We start from the raw sequence: 18,852 nt of genomic DNA on the forward strand, positions 1-18,852 counted from the left end.
CTGATTTCCGCTATATTTTTCCTGAAAATTATCAGGGAATTAAAGTTAACAGTCCCAGAATGCATTCCAAAAGATGGGTGTGAAATGATTACTCTGATTAAGGCAATGGCAAAACTCCTATTGACTTGAATGGGATCAGGATGACTCCTTAGGTATATCAATGATACAAGGGAAAAAATATCATTGGCTGATGCAAAATATTTGCATTTACTCTTAAATTCTGCATACAAAAATAATATACATCCTTCTATTTTTACTTCCATTGTTTACCATATAAAGGGATACTTGAAACTGAGTTTACTGAAAAATGAACTTCAACTCTCCTCCCTTTTCTCCCTGCCCTGTCTAGACAAATAATACAGTATTTGTCTAAATAGGTGATGGTTTTTCTGTTTGCAAGAAATAGACACACAGATCTTGGTGAAAAATTATCTAGAAAAGGAAACATAATTTTCTCTGTGATGGGTGCCAAAATGTATTGTCAGTCCTTAAGAGGATGAGCTCTTTATTACAAACATTAAGAACTAGGGCTATTAAGGGGATTAGTATTTTGAAGATATGAAGTGGTCCAAGCTTCTGAGTATTGTATTTAGTCTCCTTATACCAAGAAGTTTTTCTGTTGCGCAGATTTCTAAACACCTTATAACTATCTCAAATCCATTCTTTACAATACTGTCTTATCATTTCTCTATTTATAAAATTGCACTAATTTTACCTTTAAAGCAATTCTTAATCCAAAGCACAAGTGTTTTCTTTGAGTCACCAGTAATTCAGTGAGGTGAGTGCAGATTTTGCAAGGTCATTGCCTTTGTTTTCCTATTAGAACATGTAAGTTGAAATTTTTCATTTTCAGAATTTCCTAAGGATTTTCACTTCTTACTTTTACTGAAGTGAGTGTTACAAACCTGTGGGTTCTGCTACAAGTCACTCCCACTCATAATCAAATCCAACTTTTATTCTAGCCTTTTGTGTGTTTATTTATATGAATGTGTTAAATTCTCTCCTCTCTGGAAATCTGATTATCCGAAACATCACTTCCACTAATTGTTTCAATTTTAAAAAAATCACAACATTTTGTCTTAACAGGTTTTGGATTGGACTATCCTAAAAAGAGCATCAGTGAGGTAGATACAATGTTCTAATTATGACTATCTGGAAACTGAAAAACCCAGGAGATCTGAAGCCTATGAGGGCTGGAAAGATCATTAGACATAAAAAATATAGGTGATGAAAGGTCAGGTGTTTTCCTGATTCTTACCACTTATGTAAGTGCCAAGCTGGATGGCAATGAATGAAATTATGATAAAACGAATATAAAGACTCGTCAACAAAAGCAGTCTCTTTACAAGTTCCTTCAATGTCAGTTTGCCATTAAACTCATAAGTAGGACAGAGTGCTCATCACAGGCTTCCCTTCCCTTTATCTACAACCTTTAGAACAAAGGAGGTAACTAATCCTAGCCCATACGATTTCATTCCCTTTATGGATATAGAATCTTCTTACTGATCTTGATATCCATGGTAGTTTTCCAAAGAGCTAATGTACTGCAATGTAGGACAAGTGAAGGACATCTGCTCCTTAGCATTTTCGCCTTCAACCCAAAGTGAGTGTGTGCACTAGTGTCTTTTGGGCTGTGGGAAGAACAGAACCTAGGGACAAAGTGCTTTCACCTAACCTTAGAGTTCTATTTATAGTGTATTATTAGTTTCTAAACTGACCTTGTGGCACTGCTTCTTACTTCATTTCACTGTAGCTCCATAAATTTCGACCACGTTTGAAGGTACATACTCTGCCTATTAGTTCTGTCTAGTCAATGAAGTTCACGTAGCTATGACGCATCTGTCGTAGATAAATGAATCAACTGATTTGATTTACTAAGAAGGCTAAATTTATTATGCGACATTTTACAAGTATAATTCAGCTTACCCTTGGTAATAAATGAGATATCAGCTCCCCTGAGACAAGAGAACCAGTCCCTGTATTTTCCAGGCATGGCCCCAGCCAGATTCCATTTTAGAGACGGGAAATGGCCATATCTTTGATTAAAAGGGAACCTTTAATCAAATAAAGTGCATCATCAAGCAAGAGCCAAGATTCCAATACTCTTGACTACAGCACAGCAATAATCCAAAATCAAATCCCCACCACACACACAACCCATTACCACTTGGTGTAAACGTGATATCCATCACAAGTAGGGAGAATGTCCTTCAGCATTTTTATTCTTATCCTTAGATTCATTTCTCTTCTCTCCCTCCCCAACCCCAGGTATGCTTTTATACGTTCTTAAAATCTCCTCCTCAGCCTGATCCCCTTGGGTATTTCTGTGGACGCTCCAGTCTAAATTCTTTGTCCAAAGAGCAGTGTTTCCAAGGGAAACAACTGACATGGACTGTGCATCCAGGAGTAACTGCAATGGCCTTTAAGTACCTTAGGAGCAACTAGTTTTCCTCCTGGCTGCTTTCTTTTCATTCTGTGAAAATAGTCATTTTGACTAATGTTACATCATTCTCAGGGTCTCTGTTTGGGATCTTTGTCCCTAATGTGAGTGTTATTGGATAAAATAAAATAAATAAATAACAGCAACAGTGAAAGTGTATAATTTTACATTGCTTTTGCTTCTCCATTTCTGTATATGCACAATTACATCTGTATACCTCTGTCTCCATACAGACACTCATCTTAAGAGTCTTTCTGGTCATCTAGACTGTTTTGTTTCAATAGTGCAAGACACAGCAACTGACAGAATGAATGACTTTCTCTTATGGCCTCTGAAGCCCAGCAGAGTGCAATGCAAGCAAATGAAGGAGTCTTGCATTCCATATCAATGAAGAAACCATTTTTCATTCAATTGAGAGGTCTGATTATTTTAAACAGCATTTGCAGAACTATCTCCTTGGATTAGTCTACACATAATTCTGCTATATGGAATGTTTATTTATTTACTGTATGCTCCCAACTCCACAGGGCACAATGGGGAGCAAGGGCTCTGCTACAAGGAGTATATAGTTGAAGTCATAATTCTGATTGTATTTGTTTTAAAACCTAATCTAAAATGTCTGAAATCCATATATTTGAATATATTTCATTTTTCTGGGTATTTATCAAACTGGTAATGTGTTATACACAGCATTCAAAAAAGACTTTGCAGCCTTAGTATCTCCACTTCACTGATTAAAAATTCAGGAAATGTACACATCTAATATATTTTTCCTAATTTATTCTGTTGTTTTAGTTTTTGCATTTCTTTCATTTTAGGGGGTGAAAACAGACTAGTCAGTTTCATATTGCTCCTGGGTTAATTTCACTTCCCTGGTCTTCTAAATTAGCACAAGGCTGTACTGTTTATGCTGTACACACTGCAGGAGAATGTTTAAAATCCAAACAAACTTTTCTGAATTTTAAAAGAGTCATGAAATTGTTTCTCTTGGCTTTAATTTTCCAAAGGTCTTGTTCTTAATATCTAAACTCAAACTATCCCTGACAGTGTCCCTTTCATGGACGGGCAACCCAGAAAGTTACCTGTTTTAGGGGCTCCAGGGTCAAGCGCCATTTCAGTTATTTTCTCCTACTATTCAGGCTAGACTTAATGCCATCTGAAACAGACTTTTAATGTAGAAAGTTAATCCTCTTTTAGTTGTTATTTGAATGTAGAGTATTTCTATGTTTTCCATTTCAGCAAAACTAAATTGCTCAAAGGATAATCTAATAAGAACTAGGGGCGAGGGGATTTACAAAGCGTGACACAAATTGTTCAGAAAGTGCCTCCCAAATGTCCTTCTGTACCTAACTCAGGGGTGGGGACGTACCGCGTATGGTTAATTTATAACCCTTTTAGCCATTCTCGCTTATACTAAAAGGAGTATCAAGAGAAGGCAGAGCCTGCATGAAGCATTGCCAGGGGTATCATTCGCTCCTATTTGAAAAGGCAGAGTGTCAAGACAAGCTCCTTAGGTATGTTGTTGTGGGTGTGAGGGAGTAGAAACTGTGTGTGAATGTGCCAATTCTCAATCGCAATGCCCTCTCCTGTCGTAAGTTACACCAACATGTGGCGCCTAAGAGATCAAGTTAATTCTTCCGGCAAAATGACAACAAAAGTCACGGCGATCTAACAGGCGGCACAAAGCTGAGGGGGACATCGTTTTACAGACGAAACAGCACAGGGTCCAAAGAGTTAATCCCCTGCTCCCTAGCACCGTGTCTGAAAACCGAACGGAATCAGCGCTGCTGGAGACTGGACTGAGCCTAAGAGCATCTCTCCTAAGCAAAGGCAGTTTCAGTCTGGCCATCTGAGCATTTCACCTGCTGCCCCTCGGGGGAAGCAGCACTAATGAAAACTCCATGAACAAACGCAAGCCCTGTTTGGAGAAAGACTGCTGACATTTTAGGGACAGGATCAGTGGGATCTTAGGTTCTGCTTCTTCCTTCTCCTGTACCTCAGGCACAGAGGACCCTGTCAAAGAAATGATTCAGAAATGGGCTTATTTAGATGACGAAATGCCATACTCCTCAAGCAAAGGGAACGTGGCATCCCCCCAGCCCTCCCGCTCCGCCCAAATGTTCGCGATTGGGGTTGGGGATTTTAGCGTGTGCGGTTTGAAAGTCTCCGCTGGTCTCTACGGGGACGGATAAAACGGGAGATAAAACAGAGTCTATTCTTCTCCACAGGGTCTGTGCCCTGTTTGTTGCTCTCCTGTGGGGATCTGAACCCACCTCCCCTCTTTCTTCCTTTGGGTTTGGAATAAACTAAAGGAATCCTTCATTTAAATTGCCCAAGAAGTGCCCCCGAGGCAGGTCTAGCTCGCGGAGTGCAGTGAACGATCAGATTTAGCCACACTCGCTTACACTTTACACGGCCCTGCTGCTAGATCTGGTTCGCCTTACAACTGGGCTAGTGCTGCGTCTTGCACGGTCCCGTCCCAAAAACTTCCTTGCGGATTCTGTGGCTTCAGGGCGTAGCAGCGCCGCGCCGCCTCCCTCTCTCGTGGGCGCTGTGCTGGTCCCCGAGCCGGGGGGGGACTCCATGCGGAGGGGCTGCGCTCGGGGCACGGCTCTCTCCTCGGTAATTGGCTACGGCTCCTCCATGTGTCACATTAGCATACCGAGACGCAGCTGGCAAAGTAACCACTTGGGGGCCAACGCGGACTGTGCGTCAGAGCCCTGGCTGGGGAGGGGAAACGGGATTATTTGGGGGGAAGAAAAAAAAAATAAGAGTAAGCCTCGAGAAGCATGCAACTCGATTTGCGCCGATGGCCCCCAAAGCCGGCATGCCTGCGCGGGGCTGAGGGCACAGCTTCCACGGGCTGGCTCGCGAGCGATGGGACTGAGCCCTGGGGGCACCCGGCTCTCCGCCGCCTTCTGAGCTGGGGAGCGGGGGCGCTGGGGGCGCTCTTGCGGCTGGCCAGCCCTTCCCGTCCGCCTCGCAGCCTTGGCAGAGACGGTCGCTGCGGACTGGGAGTGAGCTCCGGCCAAAGCCAAGCGAAGTAAGCGGGCGCGTTGGCAGCCCGTCCGTCAAGGAGAGGCGAGGCAAAGGGGAAGCAGCTGCCAACGCGCGTCTGGAGCCCGCGCCACAGCGTGAGCCGCCCTGCCGGCTTCCCTGAAGAGTGAAAGGCGGCCGGGCATGTGAGGAGCAGACGAGCAACAGCGCAGGGCAAAGCAGAGCCAGGGGCAGAGGAAGCAGGGCAGGACTGGAGGAGGTGTGTCTGGAGGGAGCCGTATCGCCCAGGAAGAAGGCGGCAAGAGGGAAAGGCCGGAGGAGGGGTGTGTGGAGAAGAAGACCGGAGCTTCAGCCTTCTCTGTCCTCAGAGTGATTCTCCCCCCGCGGCCCCCCATGCACAGATAGCGAAGCACCCGCGCAGCGGAGAAGCTGAAGTTTGAGGAGGGCAGCGGCTGTGTTGCCGGGCGCAGGACGGGGTGTCCCCCGGATCGGAGGATGGCGACCGAGGGGGGAGCCGGGCTGGCCAAGTCCGCCGTGGAGAAGCTGTCCTATGCCATGGGCGAGAAGACCAAGCAGCTGGGCACGGCCATGCAGGACGTGCACCGGCAGCGGCGGCTGATCCTGGTCATCGTGTGCGTGGCCCTCTTCCTGGATAACATGCTCTACATGGTGATCGTGCCCATCATGCCGAGCTACCTCACCAAGTGGGAGGCCCGGGAGAGCAACGCCAGCGGGGCCAACGCCAGCTGGGCCAAGTCCGTGCTGGGGCCCGGGTACCCCCCGGAGAACGAGGACATCAAGATCGGGCTGCTGTTCGCCTCCAAGGCCATCCTGCAGCTGCTGGTGAACCCGCTGAGCGGCACCTTCATCGACCGCGTGGGCTACGACATCCCGCTGCTGATCGGCCTCACCGTCATGTTCCTCTCCACCATCATCTTCGCCCTGGCCGAGAACTACGCCACCCTCTTCGCCGCCCGCAGCCTGCAGGGGCTGGGCTCGGCCTTCGCCGACACCTCCGGCATCGCCATGATCGCCGACAAGTACACCGAGGAGTCGGAGCGCAGCCGGGCCCTGGGCATCGCCCTGGCCTTCATCTCCTTCGGCAGCCTGGTGGCGCCCCCTTTCGGCGGCATCCTCCACCAGTTCGCCGGCAGGCGGGTGCCCTTCCTGGTGCTGGCCTGCGTCTGCCTGCTGGACTGCCTGCTGCTGCTCACCGTCATCAAGCCCTTCGGCAGCCGGGCTCGGGAGAACATGCCCGTGGGCACCCCCATCCAGAGGCTCATGATCGACCCCTACATCGCCGTGGTGGCCGGCGCACTCACCACGTGCAACATCCCCCTGGCCTTCCTCGAACCCACCATCGCCACGTGGATGAAAAAGACCATGGGCGCCTCGGAGTGGGAGATGGGGGTCACGTGGCTCCCCGCCTTCTTCCCCCATGTGCTGGGCGTCTACATCACCGTCAAACTGGCCGCCAAGTACCCGCACCTGCAGTGGTTCTATGGGGCCCTGGGCATGGTCATCATCGGCGCCAGCTCGTGCACAGTGCCCGCCTGCCGGAACTTCGGGCAGCTCATCGTCCCGCTCTGCGGCATTTGCTTCGGGATCGCCCTGGTGGACACGGCCCTGCTGCCCACGCTTGCCTTCCTCGTGGACGTGCGCCACGTCTCCGTCTACGGCAGCGTCTATGCCATAGCGGATATCTCCTACTCCCTGGCGTATGCCCTGGGGCCCATCGTCGCCAGCCAGATCGTGCACTCGCTAGGTTTCGTGCAGCTGAACCTGGGCATGGGGCTTGCCAACGTGCTTTACGCCCCGGTCCTCCTGTTCCTCAGAAACGTCTGCCAAATGAAAGCCTCTCACTCCGAGAGGAACATCCTGCTGGAGGAAGGACCCAAAGGACTCTATGACACCATCAAAATGGAGGAGCGCAAAGGCAAGGGGAAAACCCCCCATCCAACAGGGGGGATGCAAGGAAACAGCGTGGACTCTTACCACAGAGACCTGACAGGGTCCTTGGAGGAGGACTCTTCAGACTATGAATACAGTTAGACTACACGGAGCTGGCAGAACAAGGGTTAAAATGGGGGGGGGGGGTGAAAGCATTATTGCCATCTGTTTATGTACCAATGTGCACTATATACAATTTAACCTTTATCATGCTGTAATGTCTTCTCGACTTGTTTTAAGTTGGTATTTCCTTAGACACTGGCAAGGGAAAAGCACGAAGAAGACTAATCTAATGATGCATTTACATAAATCTGTGGTGGTCCTTCCAAAAACTTTTAGCTGAGGTCTCTTGTACAAAAGTTTTCTCGAGTTGAAACGCTGTGTGTGACATACTGTATATCTCTGTAAAAATACATTAAAAGGGAGGGAAGTCTGTAATAAAATTCAGATTGCATATTCAGGGACTTAAATTTACTAACTCTTGTATATATGTACTGACACTTTCACTTGGTTTCATATTTAACAACAGCAACAAAAATCACATCGTATTATTTCTTCTTTGGGAACCAGCTGAAGCGCTGTAATCATTTTTTCTGTTGTGCTGCTACTTGGTAAATGCAATATACTGTATCATGTGTAAGTCCAAATCTACAAGGATAATATGATCTGAATAAATGAAGTTTGAGGGGTCCATGGTCTTTCTTTCATTGTTTTTGAACGCAAGGATATTACTCTAACAAATGTCAAGAAGTTCCCTATAACATCAGCCTCGTTTATTTCTTAAGACCTATTCAATAAATTCAAATAAATTCCCTGGGGTGGAATCTCAGAATTCAAAGATTGACAATGTAAAAATGTTCCGACAGAAAATGTGTACTGAATTGCAAACAGGGCATCAAACTCCGCTGGTACACTGTCTTGGTATTAAGGTATTGGTTTATTTTTTAAACACAGCACTTTTTCAATAAAGACTTTACATAATCAAATGCTTCCGAATTTTGCATTTACCCCACGTAGATTTACGGTAAGGAAAATGTAATACTTTGCCCAGAATGTAGTCCCGTCTATATCACATAATTATAATCTATGGGGATTAAAATAATAATACCTAGCTCGTATACCTAGCGCTTCCCATAGATCTCAGAGCACTTCACAAAGGATGTCAGTATCACGGGCTAAAAAGGGCGAAGGTGATTTATTCAAACGTATCCAAATGATGGAACCTGTGGTCCAAACGCAAATATAAAACCGAAGCTCACATTTTTTTCCCTGTAGATTCCCCCCTTCCTTATAGGTCGCTATAATACATCGTTTATTTAAACGTCCAACCATCTATTAGACAAAACAAACGGCTTCTTTTCTAAAAAATAAAGAGTCCCCTCCTGCTAGGTTCCTAGAAAAATGAAGAAGAAACACAGCAAATCAGTCATCAATTTCACTTGGTCATCAAGGTCTCTGATTGACATAGGGCGTTATGATAGCAGCTTTCAGGGCCTCGGAGTCCCCTCTCAGAGGAACAAATAACAATGAAAAAGCTGCTTTGTAGTGGCATTTTGGTTTCGGTAACAAAGAATCAGTAATGACCGTAGGACCAAGCTGAGTCCCACATTTCTAAAATAAAGCTCAACTTGCAACTGCCAAAAAGAAGATTTAAGGATGTAACAAATTTTTTCGCTGGGAGTCAGATAACTGGGATTTCCCTGGCATCCTTCCATAGTGCTATTGGTAATAGGATAAATCTGTTATGACTTTAGTTAATGTCTGAAAGCTTACTTTCTTTTCAGTGTGACTAGATTCGAATGATCATTTGCTTTTGTGTGTGCTGGTAAGGAGGCTCAGCCAGGGTAGCAATATTTACAAACCCAGGGACTGCACACTAATTAAACACCCACATTCTGATTTCATTTTAAACCAGCGGAAAAAGAGAGAGTGCTTACCTTTTTCAGGACAGACAATTTGTATCAAAAAAAAAAAAAAAAAAAAAAAAGAGAGAGAGAGAGCGAGACCGCTGCCTCGTCCAGCTGTGACTCAAGGGGAACAAATAATTTCTCTACAGAACTCCGATTCTTATTATTCAAAACCCTTTGGTTAACCATCTTCGCCAATAGACTAGTACTACTTTAAAGACCGGGTGCAGAGGGTATTTAATAAGCTCTTTCGAAATGCACTGCCAATTGCTCCTTAAAATGAAACCCGCACCCCCGAAGCTAGCGGGCTAGAGATTTAGAAATAAGATATGACTCCATTCTAACGAACACGGGGAATAAAGACCTGACTTGGTCAAAGGAGAAGCTGTTATTGTTTAAAGGGAGGGGGGAGAGGAGAGAATTTGCATTACAACTGAATTAAAGGCAGCAAAAATGGGGAATTGAATTTTTCCTTGGAGTCAGAGCTGTTTATTTCCCTCCCACTCCCTTACCCCCAGTAACACCGTTAATCATCTAATGAACGCCAAGGAAAAGAACTTTAATTCAAGCTTGGAAGCATCGCTCAATACACAGGAGAGGCCCTGTCCTTCAGCCTGCTCCTTTAAGGGCTGGAGAGTATTAAGGATTCCCAACGGGGCCGGGGAAGCAGATCGGGAATCGGGAGAGGTCAGAGCACATGTATATTGCGTACCCATTGCGTGTCTGCCCTTTTCCCTTCGTCAGACTGTCGCACGTGGCAGGTTAACCTGCGAGTCAAGCAACGAAAGACCGAAAGAAAATGTGGCTTTATCGAAGTCAACGCAGAAGGGGGACCCTGCCTTCCCTGCACCAGCTTTCCACTCGGAAAAAAAAGGCGCCTTCAGTTTGAAATACACGCCATGGGGCGATGCCCAGTAACTTCGGACAACCCGCTCCCGGGCACTCGTCGCTGAGAGAGGCTAGTGCCATGCTGCTTTTAAACGCACAGTCTGCTGCTGGGATAGGGACCGCGAACCACGCAAAACCCCTGCCGCTGGCCCCGGAGAGGAGGACGCTCTCCGCGTGTCCAGCCTGTAGGAAAGCTGAACTCTAGCGGGAGGATGGTTTGAGGTTGGGCTGGGTTGCCTTATGGGAGGCCGCTCAGGCTGCACGAATAGGAAGGGAGGGAGGGAGGAGTTAGACAGCCAGACCTGGGGGAGGCTGAACGAAGAGGTTCTCCCAACGCCAGTGTATGTGTCCAGAAGGAAAGGGAGACATGAAAGTACCTTGGACAGAGCAAAAGCAGGCTCCAAAGCCTCCACATTGCCCAGAGCGCTTCTGAGCCCTCAAGAAGCGCTTTGAAGCCTGAAATATCCACCCCCACGTTTCCCTCTGCTCCTGACATTTGCGTTTGAAACTTTGACTTCAATCAACTCGCTGGAACAGGTAAGGGGTGTTCAGCCGCTGGCTGGCACTGATGCACTCAAGAGCACGTCAGGGGTGCGTGTCAGATGTTCTTTAGCTTGTGCCTTTTCCCACCTTTGCTCCAGACAGATGTGCCTTTCTCACCCCTGTGTGTGCGCGCGTTATAACCACTTTGCAGCAGACATTGTTCTGTAGAATGACACCCCCGAACAAACCAAATCGCCAGTCTCTGCAGAATGTCCGGGGAATCAGCTAAAGACATTCAAACAGTACCTTCATTTAGCCGGGAGGCGACTAAAACCAGAAGAGTGGGAGGAGGGGGAATATTTACATCCGTTTTTACAAGTTGTAGACGCCTCCAGTTTATAATCAATTTAACACCCGGAGCGCAGAGCAACGGTAAGGGGAAGATTTGACTTTTATTGCTGTTATTAATTTGCTCTGCTGCTAACCATTTATTATGTTGATGTAGTTGGCAAGTTCCATTAATCCCTGTCTAGGACTATTCCAACGCGTTAAATCATTTCCTCAAAGGGGCTGGCTGCAGACAGCATCTTTGCTGTCCCTTTAAATATTTGTATAGGCTGCCTCCTCCCATCAGGGCTCAAGAGCTTGGAAGATCGGGAAGATTGTCAAGGGATCCGAACCAGGGCTGGGTCTATAACTCAGCGCTCCACCCTTTGGGGACACCTGTGTCTTTGGGGATGGGTTTGTAACAGACGAATCCGCCTCCAAGTGGTGGCAGCCCCAGAGGTGGCTGCACTAACCCCACCGGGGCGAAGAGGAAAGGCTGGCACCAGGGGCGGGTTCTGGACTCAAGTGGAAGATCCAGTCTCGATGGCAAACTCTTTCCCAAGGACTCGGGGCATGCGGGAGTTTGCCCTCTCCTGAGCAATTCCAGGCTTTCCGCGCGCAGCGGACACTGCCATTCACCGCAGCTGGTACCTAAGTCCAGTTACTTTCAGCACAGCTGGAGCGTAAGAACTTTTTATTCACAGCAGAAACTCAACTAGGGTGTTCCCCCCAGCAGCAGCGCAAAGCCTACGGTTTATCTCCTGCTTTCCGCGGTTACCCATTGCTATTGCGATAGCCTCCCTCGGGATCACCTAGAAAGAAACTGAGGCAGGAGGGTGAGAACCGAGAGGGGATGGCCGCAGAAGCCTATGGATGGAAAGGGGATTAGCCAGGGGCATGGCCAGAAAGGCTCCAGCTGCCCAGCCAGGCAGGGCGGGGAGGGGGACGGAGATGGGAAGGGGCAGAGGAAGAAGGAAACAGGATAATGCCGGCTGCGAGCAAAGCGAAAGCTAAAGGTAACCGCTGGCTTGGGAGAGCAGCGAGAGATCCGGGCTCCAGGGGCTCCGCTCCGCGCCGCGCAGAGAGAACGGGCTGATCAGCGGGAGCTGCCCGCCGGCCTGTAACCCGGAGCGGTCACCCGCTCCCCCTTCCAATGCCCCCTGCGGGAGCCCGCACCCCTCATCCGCACCGCCCCTGCCCGGGAGCCCAGCCCAGCACGCAGCCCGGGGCACCGAGCTCTCAGCCCTGCGCTGTCCAAGGGATTGAAGCGTTGGTGAGGAGACCTCCCAATGCCTCCTCTGCGGGAGTAGGACAGGACCTGCCCCGCCGCGCCTACCCCCGGCCAATATTCCCGCTATCGCTCGCTCCCCAGCCCAGCGGCGGCTGCACCCCAGTAGCGCTGGGCAGTTTGTCGTGATCCCACTCAACACTGCCCGAGGGGAAGGTTAGATGCTGGGTTCACACTATAGCTCTGATTCCGTCTGGGGTAGGTATTCCACCCACGCGCTATAGCCCTCCAAGTCTTCTTTCCCCTCCTCAGCTGACTTCGCGGATCCTTGAGTTGTTCATCTGGCATACCCTGGGCCTGGTTAGCACGCTAGAAAACAGGCCCGGGGGTGCTGAGGGTCTCTCACAAAGTGCTGAAAGCCCGCAATCCCCACTGATGTCATTGGGAGTTGAAGGGGATCAGAACCTTGTAGGAGGCACTTGGCATATTGAGGGATCAGGCCCATTGCTCACGAAGACACACTGCAAAAGACCTACTGGGTCAACTTGATCTGTCTCAGAGCGAATCCAGGATTGTTCCCTGCCTTGTCTACTATTTCTTGCAATGTAGCTTTAAATGTCTCAAGGGATGAAATCTGAATGACTTCACTCTCCCACTTCTCCTAACATGCTGCCTAAATGTTCCCCTTCATACTTTCATCCCAGTACTTATATACCCTTCCACCACATCAAATAGTTAAAGAAGTCTGAATATGAAAAGGAAGAGCAAAAGATTTAATTGTGATTTTGCACTAGACACCATATATCAAGCAATGGCCATGTGACTGGCTGAGACTTAAATTAGTCATTAAATAGCCCTGACTTTAGCGTTTTCAAACATTTAACAAGCCATAGTAACGCACAGCTCAAAGTGCATACTCTTGATACCAAAGAGAATAAGCATGATCGGTTGTGAGCTGTTCATGTAAAACTACCATTACACTATAAATTGCAAGAAGTAATTTTAACTGATAGGATTTAGCTATCGACTCCAATAATGAGTTGGAAACAAACCCAAATAAGTGGATTAGATGGGTCACTCTTTCTCTGTTATCTGCTAAAGAAGAGGTCAGTCTTCTCTGTTGTGGATTTTTGCTGCTGCTTTGAAATATGATGAACATTACATGATTCCTGCAAAGGCCTGCATCCTGCTGAAAAACATGGAGTTAACTGAAGGAACAGTGGGAGTGTGCTTGAGCCACTCATAATTAAAGACATGAAAATTAATTTTTGGCCTCAAAATTTTGACAATGTTCCTTTCAATCAGAGCGAGTAACTATAAAGTCATCTTGCTTTTCTCTGGGATTTTCCATCATTGGGGCAACATTCGTCTTCTTTGTACAACATTTAAGTGAATTTAAGATTTGTGAGAGATGCTAGATTGATAGGTTTCAGAGTAGCAGCCGTGTTAGTCTGTATCCGCAAAAAGAAAAGGAGTACTTGTGGCACCTTAGAGGCTAACCAATTTATTTGAGCATAAGCTTTCGTGAGCTACAGCTCACTTCATCGGATGTATTTGAGACTAAAAGTGAGACTCTATCCACAGAAGAGACAAAACAAAAGTAACTACAGTGTCAGCTTTCCCATATTTCTCCAAGTCCTTGTACATAATACATATTGTTTCTTTATATTGTTCTCCATGTCCACTGAAGGAAGGACAAGAAGTAATGGGCTTAATCTGCAGCAAGAGAGTTTTAGTTTAAATATTAGGAAAAACTTTCTAACTCTAAGGATAGGTAAGCTCTGGAACAGGCTTCCAAGGAAGGTTGTGGAATCCCCATCACAGGAGGTTTTTAAGAACAGGTTGGACAAACAACTGTCATGGATGATCTACATTTACTTAGTCCTCCCCAGTGTAGGGGACTGGACTTGGTGACCTGAGGTCCCTTTGAGCCCTACATTTCTATGATTCTATTAACCCCAGGGGCTTTGCCTTTGCTAGATTTTTCCACAGACCAAGAACAAACACGTACTTTGAGATTGCATGACATTTATTTCAAATTAAAGGAAACAATAAGGAAAGAAAGTAAAGTCTGCCTGCGAGAGCACCACGTGTGTGCTTCCTCAGCACAGGCTGCGTCAGTGCCAAAGACAAACTGGCTGCTCTGTCTTTCAACGTAGGTTTTTACTAATTTGAAGGCAGTACACAGAGAACTAAGGGATCACAGGTTCACAGCTACATACGCCATAGCCTTCAGTGAGCATTACGGAAAGTTTAAATTCTTTTGTTAAATTCTTTGTTAAATTCTTTTTGAGTTTATGTTGTTCGCTTAATGGTTCATAAATACTTAGCAAGATTTTTGTAGTACTATATAGGGAGCTGAGTGGTACTGTGGGTTAATGCAGCCTTTCACCTCATATCTATGATAAAGCACATCACAGATCAAAAAGAGTTTGGTATGTTTCATTCCAGTGCCCTGTGGACATCCACCAGTGTTTTAAAGCTATCTCACAATATGGTACAAGTGTCAGTTTGTCCAGCAAAGGCTCTGGACTGGAATCACAGAAGGGGATTCAAATGACACTTTTTTGGCAGAGCTGTACAGACGCCAAAAGACTGGAATAGCAAAGATGACATAGAACCATAGGGATCTTAACAGCTCATCAGGTCCAGCCCCTTGTGCTAAGGCAGGACCAAGTAAACCTAGACCATCCCTGACAGGTGTTTGTCTAACCTGCTCTTAAAAACCTCCAGTGATGGGGATTCCACAACCTCCCTTGGAAGTCCATTCCAGAGCTTAACTACCCTTAGAGCCAGAAAGTTTTCCCTGCCATCTAACCTAAATTTCCCTTGCATACAGCTGTGTGAGGGAAATAACCCACAGTGCCTTCCACAGCATGCCCAGTTATTCACCCCTCACTTTCATACACAAAAATTCTCCTACCAATTCTTTTAAAACCCCATTGTAGCAATCATACCACTACCTTGCATTTGTACAGTCACAAGTATTTTATAAACATTGAAGCTCTCTATCTACTTGATCAACATCTGTTTATTTTACTTGTGGGGGTGGCATCAGTGCTTAGGCAGCTTTGCAAATGCTGGCTGGCAGATATTTAGGTATCCAAGAGACTTAGGTGCCTACAAGGTTTGGCAGCTGCTGAGCAGCAGCTTTGAAAATGTCAGTGACACCTGAATTGAGAGGCAGAGAGGTGTCTAAGTACCTTTAAGCATCTGGGCTTGTCTGCTCACAAAAGTTGGACTACCTTAACGATACCACTATAGCTAAAGCAGCCCAATCCCCTGATGTGGATGCAGCTATATCAATATATCTGCTTATACTAGCATAGTTTATCCCTGAATGGGAAGGAGAACAAGCTATATCAGTATAAGGCAGTGCCACAGGTAAAAGAAAGGATGGTCCAATGGTTAGGGCACTCACCTGGGGCTCAGGAGGTTCAATTTCCCGCTCTGCCACAGACTTCCTCTGTAACCTTAGGCAAGTCACTTGACACTTCCTTACCTCACAGGTTTGTTGTGAGGAAAAAAACACATTAAAAGAGTGTGAGGTGCTCTGATATTGTGGTAACAGGGGCCCTGGAAGTACCTTGGATAGAATATACTGGTACAACTGCATCCACAGTAGGGGTTGTACTGGTATAACTATGTCAGCAAAAAGTCACACCCCTGACTGACATAGTTATACTAGTACAAAAGCTGTCTGCAGACCAGGCCTTACTCTGAAATGGTGTGACATACTGTGAAGTAAATTAGACTGACAAATTAAAGTGAATCAAAACTGGCAAAAGAGAACCTGTTAAGTGCCTGGGATCTTTCTATAGAAATGAATTTATAGAGAAATGCAACAAATTGAATGACAAAGTAATATTCAAAGGATTCAATTCAGTTTACTTTAGATATTGTAGTTCTGTTTCTCTTCAGTTTTGCATTCTTAAGCTTCAGTGTATGTTTGCACAGGGAACACTATATATTGTGCATATTTTGGTAATAAATAACTGTCACTGACTTGGCTTTAAATCTTTTCTATTTCCAGAACTGAGGTGTGCTGCTCTGTAAGTGCCCCCAAGTGGCTTCAATTTCTGGCCTCAGTAAAAGATCTCAAAAGAAATGCAAGGATGCCTGTGCTAGAGAAGCCCACACAGAAGGAGAAAGATGCATGCAGCAAAGATGAGACAGTAGGTGGCTGTTTTTGGACAAAAACAAAACAGAGTTGGATTAAAGAAAGATGATTTTTAGTTATTATCAATAGGAGCAGTGTTATCAATGAAACTCAGTGGTAAATACAAACACTATTCCTGACCTCATTTCTTTATTTTTGGAAAACAATGGTCACTTGCAACAGTCTAGTATCAAGACCTTAAACTAGTCTTAGCACTTTTCGTATTCAAAGTACAAATAATTCATCCTCACCCAGCCCCTGTTGCATTTGCATTACTAGGTAGTGATGTATTATTATCCACATCTCAAACAGAGACTAACAACAAAAAAATAGAGCAGATTATTTACAACAAAGTCTGAAATGGCCAGTATTCATTTCATTCTACCACAAGGTAGTACAGGCTGCCTATCAGTTTCTCACATACAACTCATCTGTGAGACAGCTGGGTAAAAATATTAAAAAGTTAATACATTGATTTAGGGAGCTTAGGCCAGAAATTCAGATGAGTATGCCCAAAATTAATTACCTAAATCCATCAAGTGTGAAACTTTGGGCCTTAATAAAGACGTGGAACTAACAGCAATGTTACTTGGACAAAACATGGTGGAACCAGAATATCTGACATCACCAGGACATACAAATTTCCATGCCCATTACCACTGAACTGCTCAAATAAATTCCAGAGGAGGTTGTATGCCTGTATTGTGCACCAAATGGACAAAAATCACTTAATTACTTTTTCACTTATGATGTATATAGATGCATTACAGGCTAAACTGGCCCTTCATCTTCATCAATTAATTCATCCCATCACATGTTTCACGGGTAACTAAATATTATCCCCATTTTACAGATGGGGAAATGGAGGCAAAGTGGTGCCTTTCCCTGCAGCATTGAGTGGCAGTGGTAGAGCTGGGATTTGAACTCAGAGTTCCCTGGTTCCCAGTTCTTGGCTCAGAGCACAGCTCTCTCTCACTCACATACTTTCTCTGATAAAGGAACAAACCTGTTAAAAATGAATTTCTAGTACATCAACTAGGGAAAAGCAACCTGAAGACTGCCTGTTTATGAAACAGACAAAAGCCAAAAAAAAAAAAGAATGAATATCTATTAAAAGAACTGATCCACACAAACATCCCATTGTATGCGAAATACTAATGGGTGGGTATGGATGGCTTCACTAGGTGAAAATCAATTTCAGGACTCTGAGGCCGCCGTACACCTCTCTGGGGACTACACTTGTGATTTCCAATAGACTCAAAATTCCTCATATTTTTCCATTCTTCCATGGATCCCTGCTTTGTTTGCCCCATCCACCAGACTTCTCTGCTCTTTTTATTTTTAATGAAAGCTCATATTTGTTTGGCTTAATTCCAATTTATAAAACAAAGTGATAATGTCCCAAAGTAATGCATGGGAACACTAAGGAATGCTGTTTGAGAGCCACCATTGATTCATTATTTTATAGACAACTAACTATGCTCTTCATCAGAGATCTTAAACCCAAGTTATCTTGGGTCAACATCATCACTGATCCAACTCCACTGAAGTGACACAATTACACTCACAATGTTCAAAACCCCAACTGCTACGAGACACTACAAATGTAAAATATACAAGGATCCCATTGGAATTCATTGATACTGCACATGGCATGCAGATTTATTTGAAAGACATAGACAGTAGTTACTAAAGGAATCTCCCCAGGAGAATTAAAGGTGTCCAAAAGGGAAGTTTTCTTAAGATGGCTGAAACCTTTTCTAGAGAAAGAGGTCATGTGGTCCTCCATATTTCCCCTTTTAGTCACTGTAGGGAGCCAGAGTGGTTTGCCTGCGAACCAGAGAGTAAAGAGCCACTCTCTCAGCCTGAGTGGGCAGGGCCAGACCAAGCTTACTCCAACCCCCGGAAGGGGAGGAGTGGGACAGGAAGTACAAAGGGCGGGGCCCTTAGCCCAGTCAGGGCACACCAAGGAGGGAGGGAGACACAGGCTGCTGGCTGTTCCCTCCAGACCCTGCTGCTGAGCCAGGGGAGGCCCTGGGCCAGGAGAAACCTAACCTGGAGCTACCAGGACTGCCAGCTGCCTAGTACGTGGAGGAGCCAGGCAGTAACCCGGGCCAGCATGAGCCTGATGCGGAGGGGGAGTGGGAGCTGGAGCTGCCAGCAGCGGAATACCCTGATGAGCTGGGGGGACCAGAGGAACCCGCTCGAGAGACCGGGTAGGAAGTAGTCCAGGGGCAGAACTGTACAGTGCAGCGGGTCTATTTGGTCAGCATGTTGCAGATGGCTCCCCGCTGACCCAGTGGCGGGACCCTATCCTCCCGCCACTGTCAGGGCCCTGGGCTGGAACGCAGTGGAGTTGCGTGGGCCTCTGTTCCCCTACCCCGGCCAACCCGCCTCGGGTAGCAGAATCCCGACAACGCTACATATTCTTGCCTGCGCTCCCCCTGCCTGAGGGGCACGCTACAGACTTGCC

At 46.2% G+C, this 18,852-nt stretch overlaps 2 protein-coding genes across 2 annotated transcripts in view; both read left to right on the forward strand.

Annotated features, from left to right (window-relative positions):
• The first annotated feature begins 1,875 nt into the window (after positions 1 to 1,875).
• On the forward strand, positions 1,876 to 8,351 carry SLC18A3 (solute carrier family 18 member A3). The gene has a single exon (XM_007067236.3). The coding sequence runs from the start codon at positions 5,933 to 5,935 to the stop codon at positions 7,487 to 7,489; it is 1,557 nt and encodes a 518-aa protein (XP_007067298.1). The 5' UTR covers positions 1,876 to 5,932; the 3' UTR covers positions 7,490 to 8,351.
• A 2,125-nt stretch (positions 8,352 to 10,476) lies between these two features.
• Positions 10,477 to 18,852, forward strand: part of CHAT (choline O-acetyltransferase) — a 53,328-nt gene continuing 44,952 nt past the window's right edge. Inside the window, exons 1-2 of the mRNA XM_007067235.3 lie at positions 10,477 to 10,719; positions 16,254 to 16,395. Coding sequence (XP_007067297.2) covers positions 16,336 to 16,395 — 60 coding nt within the window. The 5' untranslated portion in view covers positions 10,477 to 10,719; positions 16,254 to 16,335. The remainder of the gene's footprint in view (positions 10,720 to 16,253; positions 16,396 to 18,852) is intronic.

The sequence above is a fragment of the Chelonia mydas genome, chromosome 7, assembly GCF_015237465.2.
Source record: "Chelonia mydas isolate rCheMyd1 chromosome 7, rCheMyd1.pri.v2, whole genome shotgun sequence".
In the NCBI taxonomy this organism is placed as follows: domain Eukaryota; kingdom Metazoa; phylum Chordata; order Testudines; family Cheloniidae; genus Chelonia; species Chelonia mydas.